The sequence below is a fragment of the Camellia sinensis genome, unplaced genomic scaffold, assembly GCF_055761805.1.
Source record: "Camellia sinensis isolate YWXY unplaced genomic scaffold, ASM5576180v1 Unanchor2, whole genome shotgun sequence".
NCBI classification, from domain to species: Eukaryota; Viridiplantae; Streptophyta; class Magnoliopsida; order Ericales; family Theaceae; genus Camellia; species Camellia sinensis.
In genome coordinates, this window is record NW_028129079.1 from 19,735,724 (window position 1) to 19,760,857 (window position 25,134).

At 30.4% G+C, this 25,134-nt stretch overlaps 2 protein-coding genes across 19 annotated transcripts in view; one reads left to right on the plus strand and one right to left on the minus strand.

The window, feature by feature from the left end:
• The window catches only part of LOC114275733 (phototropin-2), a 98,672-nt gene extending 92,132 nt beyond the window's left edge, over positions 1–6,540 (plus strand). For 13 of the 18 annotated variants that reach the window (XR_014358342.1, XR_014358341.1, XR_014358345.1 and 10 more), the window contains 5 exons: positions 902–953; positions 4,673–4,785; positions 5,335–5,475; positions 5,703–5,815; positions 6,112–6,540. Coding sequence is in view for 9 of the 18 variants with exons in the window: in XM_082912078.1 (XP_082768204.1) it covers positions 902–953; positions 4,673–4,785; positions 5,335–5,475; positions 5,703–5,813 (417 nt within the window). In the remaining 9 variants the exon portion in view is untranslated. The remainder of the gene's footprint in view (positions 1–901; positions 954–4,672; positions 4,786–5,334; positions 5,476–5,702; positions 5,816–6,111) is intronic. The other 5 variants (XR_014358343.1, XR_014358347.1, XR_014358348.1 and 2 more) reach the window with 2 other exon arrangements.
• A 657-nt stretch (positions 6,541–7,197) lies between these two features.
• Positions 7,198–7,916, minus strand: LOC114275756 (RING-H2 finger protein ATL18). The gene has a single exon (XM_028217759.2). The coding sequence runs from the start codon at positions 7,810–7,812 to the stop codon at positions 7,306–7,308; it is 507 nt and encodes a 168-aa protein (XP_028073560.2). The 5' UTR covers positions 7,813–7,916; the 3' UTR covers positions 7,198–7,305.
• Positions 7,917–25,134: the final 17,218 nt, after the last annotated feature.

Below are 25,134 nucleotides of genomic sequence, written 5' to 3' on the forward strand. Positions count from 1 at the left end.
ACATTTTATAAATGGGAATTCACCCACCATTTCATACTTTATTTCACATTTTGACCTTATTTCATGTCAAACTAGTTTTTTATGCTAATGTGCATAAATAGGGGTGTGACCTGGTTCTATTTTGCTGCTAATCATTCTTGTGGGTAAAATTTTATCTATTAAAAAAAATATTATTTAAGACAGTAAAATTTTAACAATTTGTCAAAATTTATTATTTGATGAAGCAGTACATATCATCTTTTTTCTCGCAGATGCGAGTAGTGTAGTAAATCCTTATATAGATTTATTCATGATATAAATTTGCACCTTGATGTTTCTTATTTTTATTTGAGCTACTTTTCATGATTGGTAAGAGGTGGCATACTATCTCAACTGTAATTTGACATATGGGCCTAAGAACAAAAATGTCACTGATAATAGTTATAGTTAGGATAAACTTCAAATAAGTCCTATTGAAAATAAGTTCTAGTAAAATCGTCGCTAAAAATAATTTTTTGTGACAATTTTTTGCATGTTGCTAAAAATTGACAATCAGTGACTTTTTTTTGTCATGATATTTATGAATTGTCACTAAAATTTACAATTAGTGACGTTTTGTGAAGAAATTTTCAAACTGTCATTGAAAGTTGAAAATTAGTGACTTTTGTGTCGATTTTTTTAAACTGTTGCTAAAACTTATAATTAGTGACATTTTTGTGGCAATTTTTAAACTGTCGCTGAAATTAACAATTAGTGACATTTTTTAATAGTGTTTGATGAAAAACACTACTAATTATCATAGGACCTATTAAGCAATAAATCCACCTATTAGGATCTATACGTAATTCTTCCTAATATTTATATGAACAATACATGCTTCTTCCTATTTCTTCAAAATACTTACATAATGACTTGACTACAGGAGATCATCACAGGTGACGGGCATAGTAGTGCTATTGATTGGTGGGCTCTTGGTAAGCACTTGGTGAATTCATGATGTCATGACTTGTGTTTGTGGTACTTTTATGCGTATGTTTGTGTGATGTGTTCATGTTATTGTTTGTTTATTTATTTGGGGTGGTTTAACTGTGAATTTAATGATACGTGTTGCTACTATTGAAAAATAAACTTATTTTCATTATAATTTGAGAGTTACGTTTTTCCTACATTTAAGGGGAGGAGTGGTATGTGTTTGGAAATCGTCTCTTTCTAACCAAGATCAGTAAGACACAAAATAGCAAACAAGAAAGATAAAACGAATAGAAGAAATCACACACATACAAGAATACAAAGATTTGCGTGATTCATTCCAGAATAGGACTACATCCACGGCTACTACGATTTTCATTGTGATCATAAAACGATACAACTCTCTACCATACAAGAGGCGCCCCCTTCATCTATTTATAACTATAGAATTAGGGGAGTGCAGAAGCAAATAGGAAATTACCAAAGTACCCAAAAAACATACCCCATAGTGTTTTTCTATTATCCAAATTAATTTTGAACTATATATATAGCCTTATAATCTAGCCATTTAAAGTATGAGCGAATGAAAGAGTTATAGTTTCCCTCTAATTATCTTCCTAATTGTTTCAATAAAGTGAAGTATAGCTCTTCTTCCTCCAACAACAACTCACGACAGATGTGGTCTTGTCAATGATTTTATATTATCAATCTAATTTAGCTTATCAATTGATGATAACTCTCATGGTAGAATGCTTTCAAAATTTTGCTAATATAACAATAATAAGGTGTTAGAGCTAACATGAATCACAATAGTGGTCATGTTGTAATAGTTGTAGCACTGGAATGGTGAACTTGTCACGACCCCAAACCGCCCCTAGAAGTTTGGTGCCGTGATGGCCAGTAATCCGTAATTACCGAAGGCCAACTTTTCAAAACCTAACACAATCAGAGTATGAATATAGGGGGCTCACAAATGCGGAAGCAATAAGTCAAATACAAGTGGTCCATAAGAGCTGTGTGTAGATCAAAGCAATGCCAAACATTCCAATTAACTTGCAACTTAGATACATCAAGATAAAAATATACAGGTTACATCTTGATCAAAAGGCTTCTCGAGCCGACATATACAAAATACAGCAATTACAAGTCAAGAAGCATGATTTTCAAGATTTGCCGACATGTAAAACAGGGCACCGCCGACGTAAATACAAAGGTAAGGCCGACATATACATGAATCCAAAACAAGCATCCAAAACGAACTAGGCGTCGCCGCCGTCCTGCTCATCACCTACATATATATAGAGGGGTGAGTACAAAACTCAGTGAATGGTACTAAAAATAAAGGTTTTGCATGAATAAAGCCGAGGTCCTTCAAAACGAAACACATCAGAACTTTAACAAGACAAAGGATGAACCGTATTCATCAATCAATTATTACAAGTATCCAGAGATGTTTACTGACATAGGCAAAACAAAGGGATGAACCGTATTCATCATTCAAGTATCGAAACATCGGCGAAGCAAGGGATGAACCGTATTCATCATTCAAGTATCATAAGCTGTACGATCCGTAATCGTTTGGTCAAAAGTATTGCGAAAGTTTAAAGTCCTCCAATACAAGGGACTTGTGTTACTTAGGCCCGTAGCCCGATTTAACGAGGACCGTATCCTTTACACATAGTACTGCAAAAGTTTAGAGTCCTCCAGCACAAGGGACTTGTGTTACTTAGGCCCGTAGCCCGATTTAACAAGGACCGTATCCTTTACACATAGTACTGCGAAAGTTTAGAGTCCTCCAGCACAAGGGACTTTCCGAGGTTAACAATCAAACAAGGCCATTTATTCATGCTTAGCAAATACCACGTCAAAACAAACAAAACAAGATTTATCAAAAGCAAGTGTAACATAGCTTTATTAGAAATACCACTCACCTAGTTCTTCAGGTGTAGACTCAAAGCAAAGATCAAGGTCCTACAAATCACACGGCAAACCACATCCTCAAAACAAGCTCTATATATACATGCAAATGATCTCGGCATTCTTGCCAGATCCAAGTCAAAGACAAAACAAAACAAGCTGGGAGCTTAAACCCTGCTCCCGTTTCTCGAAAACACACTGGGTACCACCCAGGACTAAGCCGAGGTCCCGTTATACAAAGTCAGGAAGAACCTGGGTTTTCCTTTGAAGAATATGAAGAACATGATCATTGAAAGATGGATGCAAGCTCACAACTTGTTACAAAAATCTGAGTTTTCATGCCAAGGGTTCAAAATATATGGACCTGGGTACCCATCAAAGAAAGGCATGCAAGAACAAACACAAAACATGATTTTCGTTCCAAACTTCTCGATCAAAAAGAGACCTTTTTCAAGAACACAGAAAACCGTTTTCTCTTTTCAAAGCCAACTTCAAAACGATGCATGACATGCAAAACAAATCCGATCATGCAATGCAGCTAGGTATTCAGCAAGAACAATCAAAGGGGATCAAGATTCTAACCTCAAAACTCGGATCTAACGGCTCAAGCCACAAAGATCAAGCTTGGAAGACTACTCTCACTCAAGAACTCTTCTTCCTCTTCTCTAGAGCTTCTCTCTCTAAAACAAAGATTTGAGACAAGAAATGATTTGTTTCAAGGTCTGCCGGCTGCCTTAACAATCAGCTCGGACACGTGGCGTTGCCGGGTTGGTTCAGCTCCAAAAAGGTGATTGATGGACAAGACAAGTCTCTGACAAAGCTTATGCAGTAAGCTCGGGTAAGACACATCGGCAACAAGATGACATCGGCTCAAATCAAGAATCCGGCGACAGGATAGCAAAACATCGGCTAGGGAGGACGATACTTGACTAAGCTGTGCCACACCTTGGCCGGGGTGTGCCACATCTCGGCCTAGGCCATACCTGCCTGCGGACAAGGTTCTAGTGCAAAACATCTCGGCAAGGAATGCCCGAGGTGAAGATGGGGTTGAACAAGATCTCAAAACAAGTCTAAGTACAAAGGTTCAAGGGCGGACTAAGCTCAAGGTGATCTCGGCTACGCACACACATACACAAAGCAAGGAACAAAATCATGTAAGCAACTTAAGCAAATCAAGGCAAGATAAGACCTTCAAATTAACATAACAAGCAAGACCATGCAAGAATGTATGCAAGTATGGCAAGAGTAAGGTGAGGGTCGTCACAGAACTGGTTTGTAGTTGCAGTGAAAACAGAGCGTGGTGGCTTGTATAATCTCTTGAATGATGAAGTAATGATGTTCCGTAGATTTGAATCTTAATTGGTGTCATAATGTGTCGCAATTCTTAATGTTAACTTGTGTTCATTAACATGTTGGCTTGATGGCTTGTATAATCTCTTAAATGACAAGGTAAAGGTAATGATTTTCCGAAGTGTTAATCTTAACCAGTGTCACAATGTGTTGCATGTGTTGCAATTCTTAATGTTAACTCTATGTTCATCAACACGCATGTGTATGGTTTACCTTCTCAATCATTTCCTAAAATATTGAATTCATAAACCTATCTTGGGAAGATATGTGTGTCCCACTTGTGGAATTATATACAAAGAATATTTTGAGCAAGTAAAACAATTTTTTTTGGTGCAAAAATTGAGCATGTTATTCACTTCATTTATTATTATTATTTTTTTAAAGATAGAAGGCTTCTGCTGTTCACGTAGTTTTTATTTGTTCTGAGTTGATACTCATTTTTTTGTTTGGAATTTAGGTATTTTTCTGTATGAGATGCTTTATGGCCGTACGCCTTTCAGGGGGAAAAATAGACAAAAGACATTCGCCAACATCTTGCACAAGGACCTCACCTTTCCAAGTAGCATTCCGGTGACGTCACATAACTTATTCTTACATTCCAGTTTAACTATATCATATTTATTGCTGCTGATCTTTTGGGTGGGTAATTTGGAATGTATCCATCATCAGCTGGAGCGTCAATTAAAGATGACATGTTTGGAGCCAGTTTTACTTGCCATCTTATAATACTTGAAACGATGTTTATACAGTTACATAAGAGGTCTTTGCAGCCTAAACCATTGTTGCTGAGGGAGCACGAATCTTATTTAAATGTTATTTAAATAAGATTCAAGTAAATATTTTAGAGTGTAGAAGGTTCAAGTAAATATTATTTAAATTGGTGGTCCATAATTGAATCTTTTAAGAAGTTAAAATTTCACCACTATAGTTAGATATATTAATTGAACCTTTCTCTTGTGGTGTTTAATAGTTTAATACTACTAATGCATCCTGGAAATGGCAAGGATTAGCATCTCCTAATTGTGATCAATTTTAAAAGGGATGTCTTTTGCATGAAACCTGTACCAGAGCTTTTATTAAGTTGAATTTGTAGTTACTAATATTTTGTGGATATTGCAGGTAAGTCTTGCAGGCAGGCAATTGATTCATGCATTGTTAAATAGAGACCCTGTCAGCCGTTTAGGATCAAGCAGTGGTGCCAATGACATAAAACAACATCCTTTTTTCCGTGGAATTAATTGGCCTCTGATCCGCTGCATGGTAATAACTGTTCAAGGAAAACACTTTTACCTATGCGTGTTATTATGCACTATAGAGCTGAGTTCTACTGTCTAGGCGTACACTTGAATCTTCTTATTTAACCTTGGTCTTGGAAACATTGAGTGGTTTACAACTCTTTGCGAGGATTTTGATAAAATGGTATTTCCAAAGAATGCATCAAAGAAAATAAGATATGCAGTTGCGTCATGTTTGTCTTTTTTATGCAGAGTCCACCACCATTAGATGTCCCTCTTCAATTAATTGGAAAAGATCCCAAGGCAAAAGATTTACTGTGGGAGGATGAGGGAGTGCCTGGTCATTCCATGGAATTTTTCTGAAGGTTTGCATTCATTAGTTTAATTTAATCATTCATTACTTTTATCAAGATGGATCAAACTTACATCTAATTGCTGGCTATTTGAATTATTTTCCCGCCATTACTGCAAACGTCTGCTAAGTTCTTGCAACCGATTGTATTGTTGATATGGTTATAGCAATTGATTTTTGCTTGTGGATCTTTCATGGTGAACCAAGAGTAGTTGTTTTTTCTGACATAAGTACCAAGTTATATTTTACCAGAACAGTCTCTTTTTTCGTTTATAATTCTTCTTTAGTTTTAAACTATTGATGTTGCAGGCAGGCTATCTGTGTGCCGTGTAAGTGTAAGCGAGAGTACACATCTGTATAGATGGACCACACCTGGGTCATGCGCTTTACTCAAAATGCAGTGCTTGTGTGATTAGCAGGAAGGAAGGAATTTCAGATTGTACATGACAGAATGGGGTTAATAGCAATTTTTGCCTTTTTGTTTTTATCCTGTTGTTTGGAGATTTTTGAGCTATAGGCCTTATTAGCTGTTAAACTTCTCTTTGATTAAGCTATCAGATGACTTTTCTTAGCATGTTATTTTAGTTTCCCTTAGCTGCTGATGATGGTATGTAATTGGTGAATACCATGATGGGGTGTCCTCCTGTCTCCCCAATCTTTGTGGTGAAATGGCATTCTGACTACGTTGTATTTTATGGCTATGATACAAAGGAGGAATTATTTGGTGCAGTTAAATAAGCCATGGCTGGGCTGTCCTTTGCATAAACTATATGATAAATCACCCACCAAATTGATTCTAAAGGAACTTTTTTAACACTTTTTTGTAAAAACTAAAATTGTATTTTTTTAGTTTATTAGCGCCTACGTATTGATTTCATCTTGTGATGTATATGCCATGCCAAACTTTCTTTATTTTGGGCCTGTGCCTTGATTTCTATATTAAAAGCCATTGACATCAGCTTAATAATTGCGTATTAAAGCTATTGTAATAATGGTGGCTCAGCTTAATTATGTTGAAGACATTATTTTGAAAAATATTCATAATTGTAGAAAAGATAAATAAAAAATTAAGTAATTATCAATTTAGTAAGAAATTTGAAGAAGAATACAAAATTAGTGGTGATGTGATGCACGCATCCACCCAGCACAAATCAACAATGGCAAGTTATGCATCAAAATCACATGTGAAAAAAGAAGATAAATAAATAAAATCAACCACCCACATTATAGAAAGTAAATTCTATCTTTCTTTCTTTATATATATATATATATATATATACATAAGAAGAAGAACGGAAAGGTGATAACTTTATGAGTAATTTTTCTCTGGAGAATGTTAATCACTTCCCTACAAATTACAAGAACCCATCTTTGGGTCTTTGGTGAGAACCTAAATTGAGGAGAACTAACTAGCAATTAATTAGGTGAATGTGTGCGGGTGCAAGTAGTGTACATACTGGGGTGTATATTCAGGTGGTAGAGAGAGTAGTATGTACATTGATCCTATGAGGAAGGGTGCATTTTGCAGGGCACAGCATTATCGTCCTGGGTAGAGCGCAGGAGGAGTAAAGACCTGCAGAGAGGACAGGTGAAGTTATTCCGGTATAGCCAACTCTCGATGCAACCCATGTGGAATATGTGCCCGCACCTGGGGAGTTGGCTCACCATGTCTTCCCTCTCGAATTCCATCAAGCAAACCGAGCACATTTCCCCCTCTTCATCATCATCATCAACTCTCTTCTTGCTCTTGCTATTGCTATTGTTATTGCTCTTGCTCTTGCTCTTGCTCTTGCTGCTCAAGTCCAAATCTTCAAACCTAGATGCCGGAACATCTGCCCAGCACATTCCTTCTTCTTGGTATGCAACATCAGCATGAGATGCGCAAAATACGATGCCAATGATCATGTGGACAACCTTTTTTATTTCAAGGAATGGAATCCATGTACAAGTATAGAAGAAGATAATGATAGCAGTGCAGACACCGGATTGAGGGTATACCAGACAATTCATTTTTTTGCTTCTCTCTCTCACTCTCTAGAGTTGCTTTTTTTTTTTTTTTTTGGTTTGCAGCGTGGCGGGGAGTGGTTTGTAAAATATGAGGCAAGGATTACCAGAGCCAGACGTCCCTTTATATAGGGACTGGAGTTGCAGAGTCAACTGCTATATGTTGCCTTTGGCCAAATATCTTATTATTAGTTTATCTAATATTACTAGCTAACCTTTGACTTTTGAAGGTTCATAGACTTTTATATATGTATATTCTATTAAGTAAAGGGGGAAAAGGACCAAAAAAAAAAAAAAAAAAAAAAAAAAAAAAAAAAAAAAAAAAAAAAAAGGAGAGGGAAGAGAGAGATTATTTTAAACATTTTTTAATTAATAAATCAAGAGATTATTTTAAGGTTAGTACCTCATATAGGTGGCGGGGTTTTCTAAAATTTAAAGGAACTTGTCAAACTTCGAAATCAGACGGGAAGCATGGCCGGCACCGTCCCACCCCCTCCGAGTCTTCTCTTCCTCCAATAAGATTGTGTGGAGAGATTGGAAAAGGGGTTGGACTTCTATGTCAATTGAATTATAGAGTTTATTGTTTAATTATAAATTAATGGGTCAGATTAGAAGTCTTCTGGTGTCTTATCGAAAATAAGTTTTAATAAAATTATCGTTAAAAATAATTTTTTCTGTCGATGTTTTACATTTTATTAAAAATTAATAATTTGTGATTTTTTTTGTCACGATTTTTATAAATTGTCAACTAAATTTACAATTAGTGATGTTTTTCTATAATAAATTTTTCAAAATGTCACAAAATTGAAAATTAGTGACTTTTTGTGACTTTTTTTAAATTGTCACTAAAATTTATAATTAATAACATTTTTTGTAACATTTTTAAACCGTCGCTGAAAATTAATAATTAATGATGTTTTTTAATAGTATTTGATGAAAACTGATATTAATTATCATAGTACCTATTGAATAATAAATTCACTTATTAGGACCGACACGTAAGTGTAGCGACATTAATTTTCTTAAGTCATTTATTTATTATTATGATTATTATTATCTTATTTTATTTTTGACTTTATTAATTGTGTGGTCACAGGAGAATTTAATGTGATATTTAATGAATTTAATGTGTTATTTAATTATATATAATATATATATAATTAATCCAAATATTTATATATTTATATTTGTTATATTAAAAAAATAGAGGTGTTATATATAGATATATATATATATATATATTATCTTATATTTATATTTATATATGTTATAATTATGTTGTATTATATAATATAATATTATATAGTAGTTTATTAGGTTAATATATATATATAATATAATATAATATAATATAATATAATAATCAAATTAGATTAGAATAGGGATTAGGTTTAGCCTCCATTTGGGAGTGGGTTGTCTTTCTGATTTTTTTTGACTATTTTAATCTGGGCTAAAAAGTTTGGTTTGGGAAGGACTTTTTGACTTTTTTGACTTTTTTTTTGTGAGAGAAGAGTGTAATGATTATGGGTTGAATGTAATGTTTTGTTTGTTGTGACTAAAATAGTATATTTTGTCTTTTGTGACTATTTTAGCCACAAATCAACTTGCCAAACAACAACTTAGAAGTTAGAAGAAAGAAAGAAAAAAAAATAAAATAAGGAAGCGAGGTGTTGTGTGCGGCTGTGCAAGCCGTGAGAGAGAGAGAGAGAGAGATATTAATCAACCAAGAGTGATCAATATTTGAGGAAGCAGAAAGAGAATCCATGGGAAGAGGAAAGGAGGAAAAAAATAAAAAGATTAGGCTTTTATTTTGGTGATTCTATTAATTCTTCAAATAATTCTTTGGTCTTCAAAAAAATGTAGGGAGTATAAATTCCACTTTCCTTGATTTATGTTTAATTCGCTGTTTTTATTTATTTATTTTTATTTATTTGATGTTAGTTTGATTATGTTTTTACATAAAGATGATAGATTGATTTTAATTATTTTGATTAGTTGTGTATGTAAGGTCTATGATTTTTAGATGTTTGATGGATTTTAATTATTTTGATTAGTTATGTATGTAAGGTTATGATTTTTAAATGATTGATTGGTTTTAATTATTTTGATTAGTTGTGTATGCCAGGTTTAGGATTTTTATATGGATTTATTTTATAGTTGTAATCACCTTCATGGATATATGAAATTAAAATAAATTAGAAACCTATAGATAAATTTCTTACACTCCACCATGACTCCATGGACTGTTGTTTTATTTGAGTGTTGTGAGAAAGAGTGTATAAAAAAAAAGTGAGGATTATGAGATTTATTTGAATGTCTTAGGCTTGGTATTGTTATGTTGTTCTCATGAGTGAGATGTTTTATATATGTATATTGTTGTCTCGTTCTCATGAGTAGACGAGTGCTTTGATTTACGTGCGTACGTATATGCTAACCATCCGAGGAGTGTGGGTCAAACTCGGGACGATATCCCCGTGCAAGTTTGGCTTCGGAGTCGTGTTAGGTATACGAGAGGCACATGGGATATATGTGTAGGCGGGAAGTGGAGGCTGAAGTGGTAGAGTTAAGGTACAAAGAATTTAATTACGAGTTTATTGTTATAGTGTGAATTGTATTAATTTGTACATCTTGAAAAATAGTAAACGATCTCGATAAATTATGAAATTTGAGCAGAGGCATGTATACTTGATTCTAGACAACTTTTGTGTTTTAGCTTGTTATTAAAAAGATCGATTAGAACTTATAATCGGATGATCTTGGTTATTATCAGTTTGATTCATTTTAGCAATAAAGATTTTAGAGGCTGTTTTAACCACGAAACGAGCTCATTTTTATTGATTTCGCGAAAACTGAAGTAAAACATTATTCTGCACATTTTTCGTGTTTTGAACTTTTTCGAAAAAAATCATCTTAGGGTAGTTTTTGTTCGTTTTCAGCTTCAGATTTTTCGATGGAATTCCATTTAGGTTTTGCTTTCAAGCTTTTCTCTCAACCTGTTCAGTTTCTGTTAAATTCGTTCGCACTGTCTTTAGGAAATTTGATTATGTACAACTTTCTTTCTTTGAGTTTTGGTTAATTCGAATTATTTAAGCATGAAACGGTGTATTTTTATACTTCTGTAGCAAGTTATTTATGATTAAATTATACTAACTTTTTTTATGCAGGGTTGACCTACTATATTTTTATTTCTATTTTGTTTACTTTATAATCAATTTATATTTCGTTTGTACGGGCAAGAAACTAAATGCCACCGTATCTCGAGAAACTACTCATTCATTTCGGTGTGGATGGAACTATTTGTCTTGTTCCGTAACAAGAATTTAATGTATTTTTGTTTGTGTCTGGTGGACATGTGGGAGTTATATTTTGTACTCATACCAATATACCTATATACTGACCTGTTTTGTCTTTTGGCAACTCGAGTGCGTTCTGTTTGAGTGCAGTCAAGCTTCCTTTGCAGGATTAGTTGGGGGCTACGGTGGTGACGTGAAATTACTTTAGTGTTGGACTTGTCGTTTGGACCTTTTTTGTTTTCTTGAGCTTAGAGTTGATATTAGTTTATGTATTTATTATTTTTTTTAATGACTTTAGTATTAGAATAATTTGGCATGGTTTGTAACCGTATATTATTTAAGTTGTTTTGACTGGTTGTTGCTACCTGAATGTTGAGGTGTTGGTTAGTTATGAAATTATGATTGATGGTTTGGTTGGCGTTTAGTTTTTTTTTTTTTATTTCACCCCAAAGATTTGGATGATGGAATATTCTTGGGGTTAGTCCTAATTTAATATTTAATTGTCCGAATTTTGGGGCGTGACAGTAAGTCTTCCAAATTATCCCATGAAATTAAATGGTAAAATGGCATATTTGCCCTCCAAGTATTTAACTTAATCATGTATTATATTTAGTAAAATTAAATAAAATTTAAATGTCTCAATTTAAAAATAAAATAATTTTATTTAATTTTTATTGATACATTATTTATTTAATTTTTTTAAAATAGATTTTTATAGATGTTTTATTGATATTTTATTTAATCATTATTACTTTTTAAAATAAATTTATTTAAATTTTTATTTTAAAAAATAAAATAAATTTTTATTGATATTTTATTTATTTAATTTTAAAAAAATAAAATAAAATTTTATTTAACCTAGCCAAAAAGAATTAAAATATTAAAGACAAGTTTAATATATTACTATTACTTAGTAAATAATTGAAAAGGATAAAATGGCTTTTTAAGCATTTATCATAAGTGATTCTACTTATACTATTACTTTATCTTTTTACACCCTCTATATGAGATTTTTTTTCCAATTTTACCTATGTGTGAAACTACCTTTAAGGATAAAATACAAAAATTAAATATATTTTGTTATCTCCTTATACCCCCTTAGTCTACAATTCCTACTCCTCTTCTTCCTTTCTCAATTTTTCTTTTTTCTTACACATTTCTTTTCAAAAAGTGAGAATTATAGTGTGTTGATAATAGAACAAAGCAATAGATGAAAAAACGGTGGTGAAGAACCATAAAAACTGTGAAATTGTGAGTTTTTTTTTATTTATTTGGTAGGTTTTTTGTTTCATTTTTCTGGATTGTTCTTTGACTTTTGTTCGGTGTTTCAAAATCAAACAAAATAAAATCATCCGGCATTATATTGCCGAACAAAAAATATGTATGGTAACCAACTACCAAATACAAGATACATTTTCGGTAATCCAATGCCAATTGCTTTTAATTTGTTCGGCTACTCATTGTCGTGTATTTCCAATTTTATTTTTTTATATTTTTTATTTTTCTACTCATTGCAACAATGCAAATACTATATTATTAGTGAACTCCAGTCATGAATTCATTACAGACGAGATTTGTTAAGTTTTTTTATGAATACAAATTTTTTTATTTTAAATTTGTATTGAGTTTTATTAATAATTTAAAGTATAAATGTATGTATTATTTTTATATTTTTAATAGTTGTCAAGCTTTAATTAAAATTGTTTTAAAAAAAAAAATTAACTAAGTGGGCTTTTGACATTGGGAAGAAGATTGGATTTATCATTGTTATAAAAACATCAGATGACAAATAATTAGATTTGTTTTTATCACCCGCATGCTAGTGGATGGAAGAAAGCATATACTATCCATATTCATCAATTTCGTATCTTGTTAGCCTTGGTGTAGTAGCTACCGAAACTATCGATATAGACAAATTATGATAACATGTTTAATTGATGGATGCAAACAATAACAGATTTTATGGATGTTTGTACACTTGATATTTTTATGAATATTTTTTATGTATGATTTTATGGATGTGTGTTTGATTTATGGATGTTTCAAAGAAAAAGTAAATCTTTCAACGTACAGCGACAGGTGACTAGATAACATGTTTAATTGATGGATTCAAACAATGACATATTTTATGGATGCATTATGGATGTTCGTACACTTGATATTTTTATGAATACTTTTTATGTATGATTTTATGGATACGTGTTTGATTTATGGATGCTTGAAAGAAAAGGTAAATCTTTTAACGTACAGTGACAGGTGACTAGACAAATCTATTATAGTTTAGCAATATGACACTAGAGTAATCTAATTTGTATAGCAATGTATCATTGAACAGGCATTTCACAAGTGGCCCCAAATTGATCCCTTATTATCATCCAATCGAACGGCAACATATTGCTAGGAAAAAAAAGTTTGTCCGGTAATATGGCACTAGATTAATTCAAACTCATTAGCATTGTATTACAAAGCATGTCCGACACAAATTTAAAAATCATTGTTTGGAAGAGACTCTGTAACTGCATAGTAACAAAATGATGGAGAAATCTATTTTTTTCGACAACACAACACCGGAGGAATGTAAATTGTTTAGCACTGTGTGACCGATTAAGCACTTCGTTATAGGCTCCACTCATTGTCTTTCCTGCGTCTTTCTCTTCCCCTTTGCTGCGTCTTTCTCTGTTCCCTTATTTTATCTTCAAAAACTATTCAACTTGTTTGGTTTGAGTTTTCTAAATTCACTTTTCAAAAAATTAAGGTTGCGTTTGGTAGAGTTTTGTAAATATGATTTGAAAGTATGAGTTATATTTTGAGTTTGTGAGTTGTGGAATTATGATTTGAGTGTAGAAAATTTGTTTGGTTATGATTTTTTAATAGAGTGTTGAATTGAGTGTGGATTTGAGTTTTGAAACTTTGATTTGACATGTGAAGTAAGAAAATTTGTTTGGTTATGAGTTTTGAAAAGAGTTTTCAAAACTTAATTCAAATTATTATAACTCATAACAAAACATACTACTTTCACACTGTTGAAAATTCTGATCAACACTAATAACCAAACTCTTTTTAAAATTTAATTAAAAAAAATTATTATTAACAGAAAATAACATTAATCAATTTTTTAATTGAAAATACTACAAAGGAAATAATTTTTTTTCAAAATAAATATTCAAAAAATTTAAATCATAAATATATAAATAATTTAAATAATCTAAAAAATTTAATAAGTAAAAAATTAAAATAATTATTCAAAAAATTTAAATCGTAAAAATTTAAATAATTTAAATATTCAAAAATTTTAAATAATTTAAAATGGTAATATTTTAAATTTAAAAACAACTCTACACTCAAATCGTAACCAAACACATAAAACAAAAGTCAATTAAGAAATTATTTTTAAAACTCATAACCAAACGCATAACTCGAAACTCCATACTACTTTCACAACTCTACACCCAAATCGCAACCAAATACATAACAAAAAAATTAAAATATTTAAAAATATTTTTATAAAATAGAGTTTGAATTTATTTTTATAAAATATTTTAAAATTTAAAAAATGAGAATTGTAATATTTTGAAATTAAAATATTAAAAAAAATTCAAAAAATTAAAAAATTAAAAAAGCATAACATATTTAAATATTAAAATATTTAAAATCTTTAAAAGAATAAAATATTTAAAAAATTAAAATATTGATTTGAATTGAGTTTTGAAATGAGTTTTTGAATTATATGTTTGGTTATGAGTTTTGAAAAGTAATAATTATGTTTTAAATTGAGTTTTGAGAAATGGGTGTAGAATTATGATTTAAAAGCTCCAAACAAACAACACACTCAAATCAATGGGTGGAACCATATTTTGAGAGGCTTTCCAAACGAAGCCTTAATTTTTTAGACTTATTTGCTTATCATTTTGGTTCACACCTCTGTAATCATTTTATGAGTTCAAATTATAATAGAAAAAAGTTGATAAAATGAATATTAAGTTCATATGTAGCACTCACCAGACAAACAAACGTGCCATGTGTATTGTAAAATTTTAATCTATTAGTTACGATTAATATAAATAAATGGAGAGGTGAAGAAAGACATTAGAGGTTATTTGGGAATTGATTATTTTAATTGATTTTTTTTTTTATGTTTTAAGAAAAGATGTGTAAAATGTAAAGAAAGTGATGTGATTGGATGTTTTGACATTTTGACTATTTTTATCAAAACCCTCATGCCAAACAAGCTCTAAATATTAGAATTTTGATCGATCATGTCGAGATTTCTATTTGATTTCATAAGATTATATTATATGATTAAAATTTTAAAAACTAACAATTTATACCTATCAAATTATTTACGTTTATTAAAAATATATATATATATATCAACCGTTTGTGAAGTTAAAATAAAAATTTATTGACGTAGATTTTTTTAATAATTTTTTTTTTATCACTCTTGATTAGCAATACCTCCACCGTATAAATGCTTTTTTGGTTTAAATCATGAAGCTTCTTTGATTTAAAAATTACTTTGAAAACTTCATTTATTAATACATTATTTTTATCCTTTCTTTTTTACGTGGGACAAAGTTTCACCAAGATAAATAAAGAAATATAAATTAGAGTTTTGAAAATTTGAAAATAACTTCAAATTTTCTAAAATAATTCAATAAAATTGACCATTGAACAACACCAGTTTGGAAAAATATTAATATGATGTATTCAAAGTTCATGTCCAAGCTATATATTTGTTATTATATCATTTGTTTTAAATATATGGGTTGCCATCCCACATCGATTGCGGATAATAATCTCAATTATCTTGTTTCAAATATATGTTGCCATCCCACATCGATTGTATATAATATTTAGAATAGACTTATAAGATTGCATTGGACCCTTCCATTGTGGAGGCGTCCTTGGAAAATCAAAGGAATAAATCCTTGTGGCTTGCCAGCTATCATGCTTAGGCCAAAGCGGACAATACTTCTAGGTGTTGGCTGGGCAATGTGTTGTCCATGTCTCAAGGTGGTAGTTGGGCTATGTGTTCGCCATGAACGCTACAAATAATGTACAAGATAGTCCACAATACCTCCTTCATCATAGAAACGCCTTTTTATTAAAAAAGACAGCCTGCATAATCAAATTCTCAATAATTTTTTTGACCCTTTTTTTTTTGGACAAATAGATTTACTAGTCCGGTTATCAACAGATTCAATAATGAGACTCCACCATGATTAGAACGGGATAGAAAAACACAATCTTAGAGCTGGCAAATCTGAATGGCCAATAATATTTCATGTACCTCAATGCACAGGGTCTTGTCTAAATGCAAGCATCATAATCAAACATTCAAGTTTTTCCATAAAATACTTTCACACCTAAAACTAATAACAATTTGTTGGAAATGGTTGAAAAATTCTGGGTAAAAACAGAATTTTTTCCTAATTTTAGTCTATTATTTAGGTGGGACCCATGCGTCTATTTTGGCGGGTCTAAGTGGTAACTCATTCTATGCTGTGTTGTGATTCACGTGGTATATTTGGTTGCTCAACTCCATTATCGGGTGAATGGAAAATTAAAGCCAAAGTGAGCTCCATGGAAATGGAGTTTTGATGGAAATTCCTTAAGGTTAGAAAATGGCTTGTCCCACATTGTTTTGGTGGGAAGTTTTGTGTGGGTTTATAAGGCATGGGATTGGACCTTGGGGTATGCCCCAAGGGGTGCCCAAGTTTTGTAGAGAGGGAGGTTATGGGCAAAATGGGCTTGACCCATTAGGCAAAATGGGCTTGACTCATTGTCTCAAATCAATGATTCATCCCCCCACCCCCTTTGACCCCCTCTCTCTCTCTCATTGGTTACATTTTCTTTTTCTTTTTCTTTTTTTTCCTGCTCCTCCAATCACCATCCGCCATGTGGCAAAGGGGGTGAGGGGGTAACCCCCAAAAGGGGGTCTCAAGCATTATTCTTCTTTTTATACGGTCAAACTTATCGTATGACAAATAAATAATTTGAAATATGTGGAAGGAAAAATAGCGACATAAGATCTTGTGTGGCTAGATGATTGGCCTTACTAATGTCAGGCACATAATTTATTAGCCTCTATAGTAAGGTGGTTGAGTAAAACCCATCGGATATTTTTCAAAATTTAATAATACCATTGTATGGCATACTTCTTATAACTGTGATGTTAATAATATATTTGTAACAAGTTGAATCAAATTGAATTTATTTATTTATTATTTTTTTGGGTATCTATTAAATAATATTCTTAATTTGTTTGTGGGTTCGGGCATTGACTTGAGTTTGGTTGGTATGAATTTACAAATCCTTTGAATTGTGTAGATTTATTATAGTTGTAGTTTCGTGAACCATTCTATTTAAATTTATAAAAACAAATTATATTACGCCTCGATTTCAACTTCATAAGGCCCGTTTGGCAAAATTTTTTAGTTTTTATTTTTTGTTTTAATTATTCTTGGATCTTGAGTATTGAATGATATATAAATTTAAGTTTTGAGACTTATTTTGCTTATCATTTTGGTTCACACCTCTGTAATCATTTTGTGAGTTCAAATTGTAATAGAAAAAAGTTGATAAAATGAATATTAAGTTCATATGTAGCACACACCAGACAAACAAACGTGCCATGTGTATTGTAAAATTTTAATCTATTAGTTACGATTAATATAAATAAATGGAGAGGTGAAAAAAGACATTAGGGGTTATTTGGGAATTGATTATTTTAATTGATTTTTTTATGTTTTAAGAAAAGATATGTAAAAAATAAAGAAAGTGATGTGATTGGATATTTTGACATTTTGACTATTTTCATCAAAAACTCTCATGCCAAACAAGCTCTAAATATTAGAATTTTGATCGATCATGCCGAGATTTCTATTTGATTTCATAAGATTATATTATATGATTAAAATTTTAAAAACTAACAGTCTACACCTATCAAATTATTTAAGTTTATTAAATATATATATATATATATATATCAACCATTTGTGAAGTTAAAATAAAAATTTATTGACGTAGATTTTTTTATAAATTTTTTTTGTCAATCTTGATTAGCAATACCTCCACCGTCAAAATGCTTTTTTGGTTTAAATCATGAAGCCTCTTTGATTTAAAAATTACTTTGAAAACTTCATTTATTAATACATTATTTTTATCCTTTCTTTTTTACGTGGGACAAAGTTTCATCAAGATAAATAAAGAAATATAAATTAAAGTTTTGAAAATTTGAAAATAACTTCAAATTTTCTAAAATAATTCAATAAAATTGACCACTGAACGACACCAGTTTGGAAAAATATTAATATGATGTATTCAAAGTTCATGTCCAAGCTATATATTTGTTATGATATCATTTATTTCAAATATATGGGTTGCCATCCCACATCGATTGCGGATAACATTCTCAATTATCTTGTTTCAAATATGTGTTTCCATCCCACATCGATTGTAGATAATATTTAAAATAGACTTATAAGATAGCATTGGACACTTCCATTGTGGACGCGTCCTTGGAAAATCAAAGGAATAAATCCGTACGGCTTGCTAGCTATCATGCTTAGGCCAAAGCGGACAATACTTCTAGGTGTTGGCTGGGCTATGTGTTGTCCATGCCTCAAGGTAGTAGTTGGGCTATGTGTTGTCCATGCCTCAAGGTAGTAGTTGGGCTATGTGTTCGACAAGAACGGACGGCTACAAATAATGTACAAGATAGTCCACAATACCTCCTTCATCATAGAAGCGCCTTTTTATTAAAAAAAACAGCCCGCATAATCAAATTCTCAATAAATTTTTTGACCTTTTTTTTTTTTGGACAAATAGATTTACTAGTCAGGTTATCAATAGATTCAATAATGAGAATCGACCATGATTAGATCGGGATAGAAAAACACAACCTTAGAGCTGGCAAATCTGAATGCCCAATAATATTTCATGTACCTCAATGCACATGGTCTTGTCTAAATGCAAGCATCATAATCAAACATTCAAGTTTTTCCATAAAATACTTTCACACCTAAAACTAATCCCTACTATATAACAATTTGTTGGAAATGGTTGAAAAATTCTAGGTAAAAACAGAATTTTTTGCTAACTTTAGTCTATTATTTAGGAGGGACCCGTGCGTCTATTTTGCCGGGTCTAAGTGGTAACTCATTCTATGCTGTGTTGTGATTCACGTGGTATATTTGGTTGCTCAAAACCATTATCGGGTGAATGGAAAATTGAAGCTAAAGTGAGCTCCATGGAAATGGAGTTTTGGTGGAAATTCCTTATGGTTGGAAAATGGTTTGTCCCACATTGATTTGGTGGGAAGTTTTGAATGGGTTTATAAGGCATGGGATTGGACCTTGGGGTATGCCCCAAGGGGTGCCCAAGTTTTGTAGAGAGGGAGGTTATGGGCAAAATGGGCTTGACCCATTGGATCCAAAAATCACCACACGGGCTTGACCCATTGCCTCAAATCATTTCTTTTAATACGGTCAAACTTATCGTATGACAAATAAATAATTTGAAATATGTGGAGGGAAAAATAGCAACATAAGATCTTGTGTGGCTGGATGATTGACCTTACTAATGTCACGCACACAATTTATTAGCCTCTATAGTAAGGTGGTTGAGTAAAAGCCATGGGATATTTTTGAAAATTTAATAATACCATTGTATGGCATACTTCTTATAACTGTGATGTTAATAATATATTTGTAACGAGTTGAATCAAATTAAATTTATTTATTTATTTATTATTTTTTTGGGTATCTGTTAAATAATATTCTTAATTTGTTTGTGGGTTCGGGCATTGACTCGAGTTGAGTTGGTATGAATTTACAAATCCTTTGAATTGTGTAGTTTTATAATAGTTCTAGTGTCGTGAACCAATCTATTTAAATTGATAAAAACAAATTATATTACGTCTCGATTTCAAATTTGTAAGGCCCGTTTGGCAAAATTTTTAAATTTTTATTTTTTGTTTTAATTATTCTTGCATCTTGAGTATTGAATGATATATAATTTTAGGTTGCGTTTGGTAGAGTTTTGTAAATATGATTTGAAAGTATGAGTTGTATTTTGAGTTTGTGAGTTATGGAATTATGATTTGAGTGTAGAAAATTTGTTTGGTTATAGTTTTTGAATAGAGTGTTGAATTGAGTGTGGAATTGAGTTTTGAAAGTTTGATCTGACATGTGAAGTAAGAAAATTTGTTTGGTTATGAGTTTTGGAAAGAGTTTCCAAAACTTAATTCAAATTATTATAATTCAAAAGAAAACATACTACTTTCACACTATTGAAAATTTTGAACAACACTATTAAACAAACTCTTTTTAAAATTCAATTAAAAAAAATTATTGTCAACAGAAAATATCATTAATCAATTTTTTAATTGAAAATATTACAGAGGAAATAATTTTTTTTTCAAAATAAATATTCAAAATATTAAAATCATAAATATTAAAATAATTTAAATAATCTCAAAAATTTAATAAGTAAAAAATTAAAATAAATATTCAAAAAATTTAAATCGTAAAAATTTAAATAATTTAAATATTCAAAAATTTAAATAATTTCAAATGTTAATATTTTAAATTTAAAAACAACACTACACTCAAATCGTAACCAAATAATTAAAACAAAAGTCAATTAAGAAATTATTTTTAAAACTCATAACCAAACACATAATACGAAACTACATACTACTTTCTCAGCTTTACACCCAAATCATAACCAAATACATAAAAAAAAATTAAAATATTTATAAATATTTTTATAAAATAGAGTTTGAATTTATTTTTACAAAATATTTTAGAATTTAAAAAATGAGAATCGTAATATTTTGAAATTAAAATATTTAAAAATATTCAAAAAAATTAAAAAATTAAAAAGAGCATAACATTTTTAAATATTAAAATATTTAAAATCTTAACAAAATTAAAATATTTTTAAAAAATTTAAATATTTAAAATATTTAAAAAATTAAAATATTGATTTGAATTGAGTTTTGAAAAGAATTTTGAATTATGTGTTTGGTTATGAGTTTTGAAAAGTAATAATTATGTTTTAAATTGAGTTTTGAGAAATGTGTGTAGAATTATGATTTGAAAACTCCAAACAAACAACACACTCAAATCAATAGGTGGAACCAGATTTTGAGAGGCTTTCCAGATGGAGCCCTAATTTTTGAGACTTATTTGCTTTTCATTTTGGTTCACACCTCTGTAATCATTTTGTGAGTTCAAATTATAATAGAAAAAAGTTGATGAAATGAATATTAAGTTTATATGTAGCACTCACCAAACAAACAAACGTGCCATATGTATTGTAAAATTTTAATCTATTAGTTACGATTAATATAAATAAATGGAGAGGTGAAAAAAGACATTAGGGGTTATTTCGGAATTGATTCTTTTAATTGATTTTTTTTTATGTTTTAAGAAAAGATGTATAAAAAGTAAAAAAGTGATCTAATTGGATGTTTTGACATTTTGACTATTTTCATCAAAAACCCTCATGCCAAACAAGCTCTAAATATTAGAATTTTGATCGATTATGTCGAGATTTCAATTTGATTTCATAAGATTATATTATATGATTATAATTTTAAAAACTAACAGTCTATACCTATCAAATTATTTAAGTTTATTAAATATATATATATATATATATCAACCATTTGTGAAGTTAAAATAAAAATTTATTGACTTAGATTTTTTAATAATTTTTTTTATCGCTCTTGATTAGCAATACCTCCACCGTCGAAATGTTTTTTTGGTTTAAATCATCAAACCTCTTTGATTTAAAAATTACTTTGAAAACTTCATTTATTAATACATTATTTTTATCCTTTCTTTTTTACGTGGGACAAAGTTTCATCAAGATAAATAAAGAAATATAAATTAAAGTTTTGAAAATTTGAAAATAACTTCAAATTTTCTAAAATAACTCAAGAAAATTGACCATTGTACGACACCAGTTCGGAAAAATATTAATATGATGAATTCAAAGTTCATGTCCAAGCTATATATTTGTTATTATATCATTTGTTTCAAATATATGGGTTGCCATCCCACATCAATTGCAGATAATATTCTCAATTATCTTGTTTCAAATATGTGTTGCCATCCCACATCGACTGTATATAATATTTAGAATAGACTTATAAGATAGCATTGGAAACTTCCATTGTGGAGGCGTCCTTGGAAAATCAAAGGAATAAATCCGTGCGGTTTGCCAGCTATCATGCTTAGGCCAAAGCGGACAATACTTCTAGGTGTTGACTGGGCAATGTGTTGTCCATGCCTCAAGGTGGTAGTTGGGCTATGTGTTCGACATGAACGTTACAAATAATGTACAAGATAGTCCACAATACCTCCTTCATCATAGAAGCGCCTTTTTATTAAAAAAGACAGCCCGCATAATCAAATTCTCAATAAATTTTTTGACCCTTTTTTTTTTGGACAAATAGATTTACTAGTCCGGTTATCAATAGATTCAATAATGAGAATCGACCATGATTAGATCGGGATAGAAAAACACAACCTTAGAGTTGGCAAATCTAAATGGCCAATAATATTTCATGTACCTCAATGCACAGGGTTTTGTCTAAATGCAAGCATCATAATCAAACATTCAAGTTTTTCCATAAAATACTTTCAACCCTAAAACTAATCCCTACTATATAACAATTTGTTGGAAGTGGTTGAAAAATTATGGGTAAAAATAGAATTTTTTCCTAATTTTAGTCTATTATTTAGGTGGGACCCGTGCATCTATTTGGCGGGTCTAAGTGGTAACGCGTTATTTGCTGCGTTGTGATTCACGTGGTATATTTGGTTGCTCAAAACCATTATCGGGTGAATGGGAAATTGAAGCCAAAGTGAGCTCCATGGAATGGAGTTTTGGTGGAAATTCCTTAAGATTAGAAAATGGCTTGTCCCATATTGATTTGGTGGGATGTTTTGAGTGGGTTTATAAGGCACGGGATTGGACGTTGGGGTGTGCCCCAAGGGGTGTCCAAGTTTTGTAGAGAGGGAGGTTATGGGCAAAATGGGCTTAACCCATTGGATCCAAAAATCATCACACGGGCTTGACCCATTGTCTTAAATCATTTCTTTTTATACTGTCAAACTTATCGTATGACAAAATAAATAATTTGAAATATGTGGAGGGAAAAATAGGGTCATAAGACCTTGTGTGGCTAGATGATTGGCCTTACTAATGTCACGCACACAATTTATTAGCCTCTATAGTAAGGTGGTTGAGTAAAAGCCATGGGATATTTTTGAAAATTTAATAATACCATTGTATGGCATACTTCTTATAACTGTGATGTTAATAATATATTTGTAACGAGCTGAATCAAATTAAATTTATTTATTTATTTATTATTTTTTTGGGTATCTGTTAAATAATATTCTTAATTTGTTTGTGGGTTCGGGCATTGACCCGAGTTGAGTTGGTATGAATTTACAAATCCTTTGAATTGTGTAGTTTTATAATAGTTCTAGTGTCGTGAACCATTCTATTTAAATTGATAAAAACAAATTATACTACGTCACGATTTCAACTTCGTAAGGCCCGTTTGGCAAAATTTTTAAATTTTTATTTTTTGTTTTTTGTTTTAATTATTCTTGGAACTTGGGTATTGAATGATATATAATTTTAGGTTACGTTTGGTAGAGTTTTGTAAATATGATTTGAAAGTATGAGTTGTATTTTGAGTTTGTGAGTTATGGAACTATGATTTGAGTGTAGAAAATTTGTTTGGTTATAGTTTTTGAATAGAGTGTGGAATTGAGTTTTGAAAGTTTGATCTGACATGTGAAGTAAGAAAATTTGTTTGGTTATGAGTTTTGGAAAAAGTTTTCAAAACTTAGTTCAAATTATTATAACTCAAAACAAAACATACTACTTTCACATTATTGAAAATTCTGATCAACACTAATAACCAAACTTTTTTTAAAATTCAATTAAAAAAAATTATTGTTAACAGAAAATAACATTAATCAATTTTTTAATTGAAAATACTAAAGAGGAAATAAATTTTTTTCAAAATAAATATTCAAAAAATTAAAATCATAAATATTTAAATAATTTAAATAATCTAAAAAATTTAATAAGTAAAAAATTAAAATAAATATTCAAAAAATTTAAATCGTAAAAATTTAAATAATTTAAATATTCAAAAAATTTAAATAATTTCGAATATTAATATTTTAAATTTAAAAACAACTCTACACTCAAATCTTAACCAAACACATAAAACAAAAGTCAATTATGAAATTATTTTTAAAACTCATAACCAAACTCATAATTCGAAACTCCATACTAGTTTCACAACTCTACACCCAAATCGTAACCAAATACATAACAAAAAAAATTAAAACATTTGAAATTTTTTTTTTAAAATAGAGTTTGAATTTATTTTAAAAAAATATTTTAAAATTTAAATAATGAGAATCGTAATATTTTGAAATTAAAATATTTAAAAATATTAAAAAAATTAAAAAATTAAAAAATGCATAACATATTTAAATATTAAAATATTTAAAATCTTAACAAAATTAAAATATTTTTAAAATATTTAAAAATCAGTCTGTTCAATCGTCTTTCTTGTTTGTTTAATTAATCTTGTTTTCAGTTCATCTTAATCACCCGAAAGATCAGTCTGTTCTATCCACCTAGTTTAAGTCACCCACTTCTTCCCAGTCTTCTGTAAGTCCTTCGGTTTAGGCAGAGTCAGACTTTGGGGTTTAAAGATAGGGTATGTATGTATACTAGGTATGTGGTAAAATTGACAAGAATAGGGTATGTATTAAGATATCTGTAAAACTGGTTAATTAAATCCGAACAATGAATCGATTATTTAGAAGTAACTCATCAGTCAGTTCTAGGTCAACTACCTTGCCTTCCATACCTAATCCAGGCATCATAATTAATGAAGAAGATGTTGAAATACAAAATGATCAAATTAATTCTGGATGGAATATTCCCAAACTACCTATTAAAGAGATTTATAAAACTTCTTTTATAC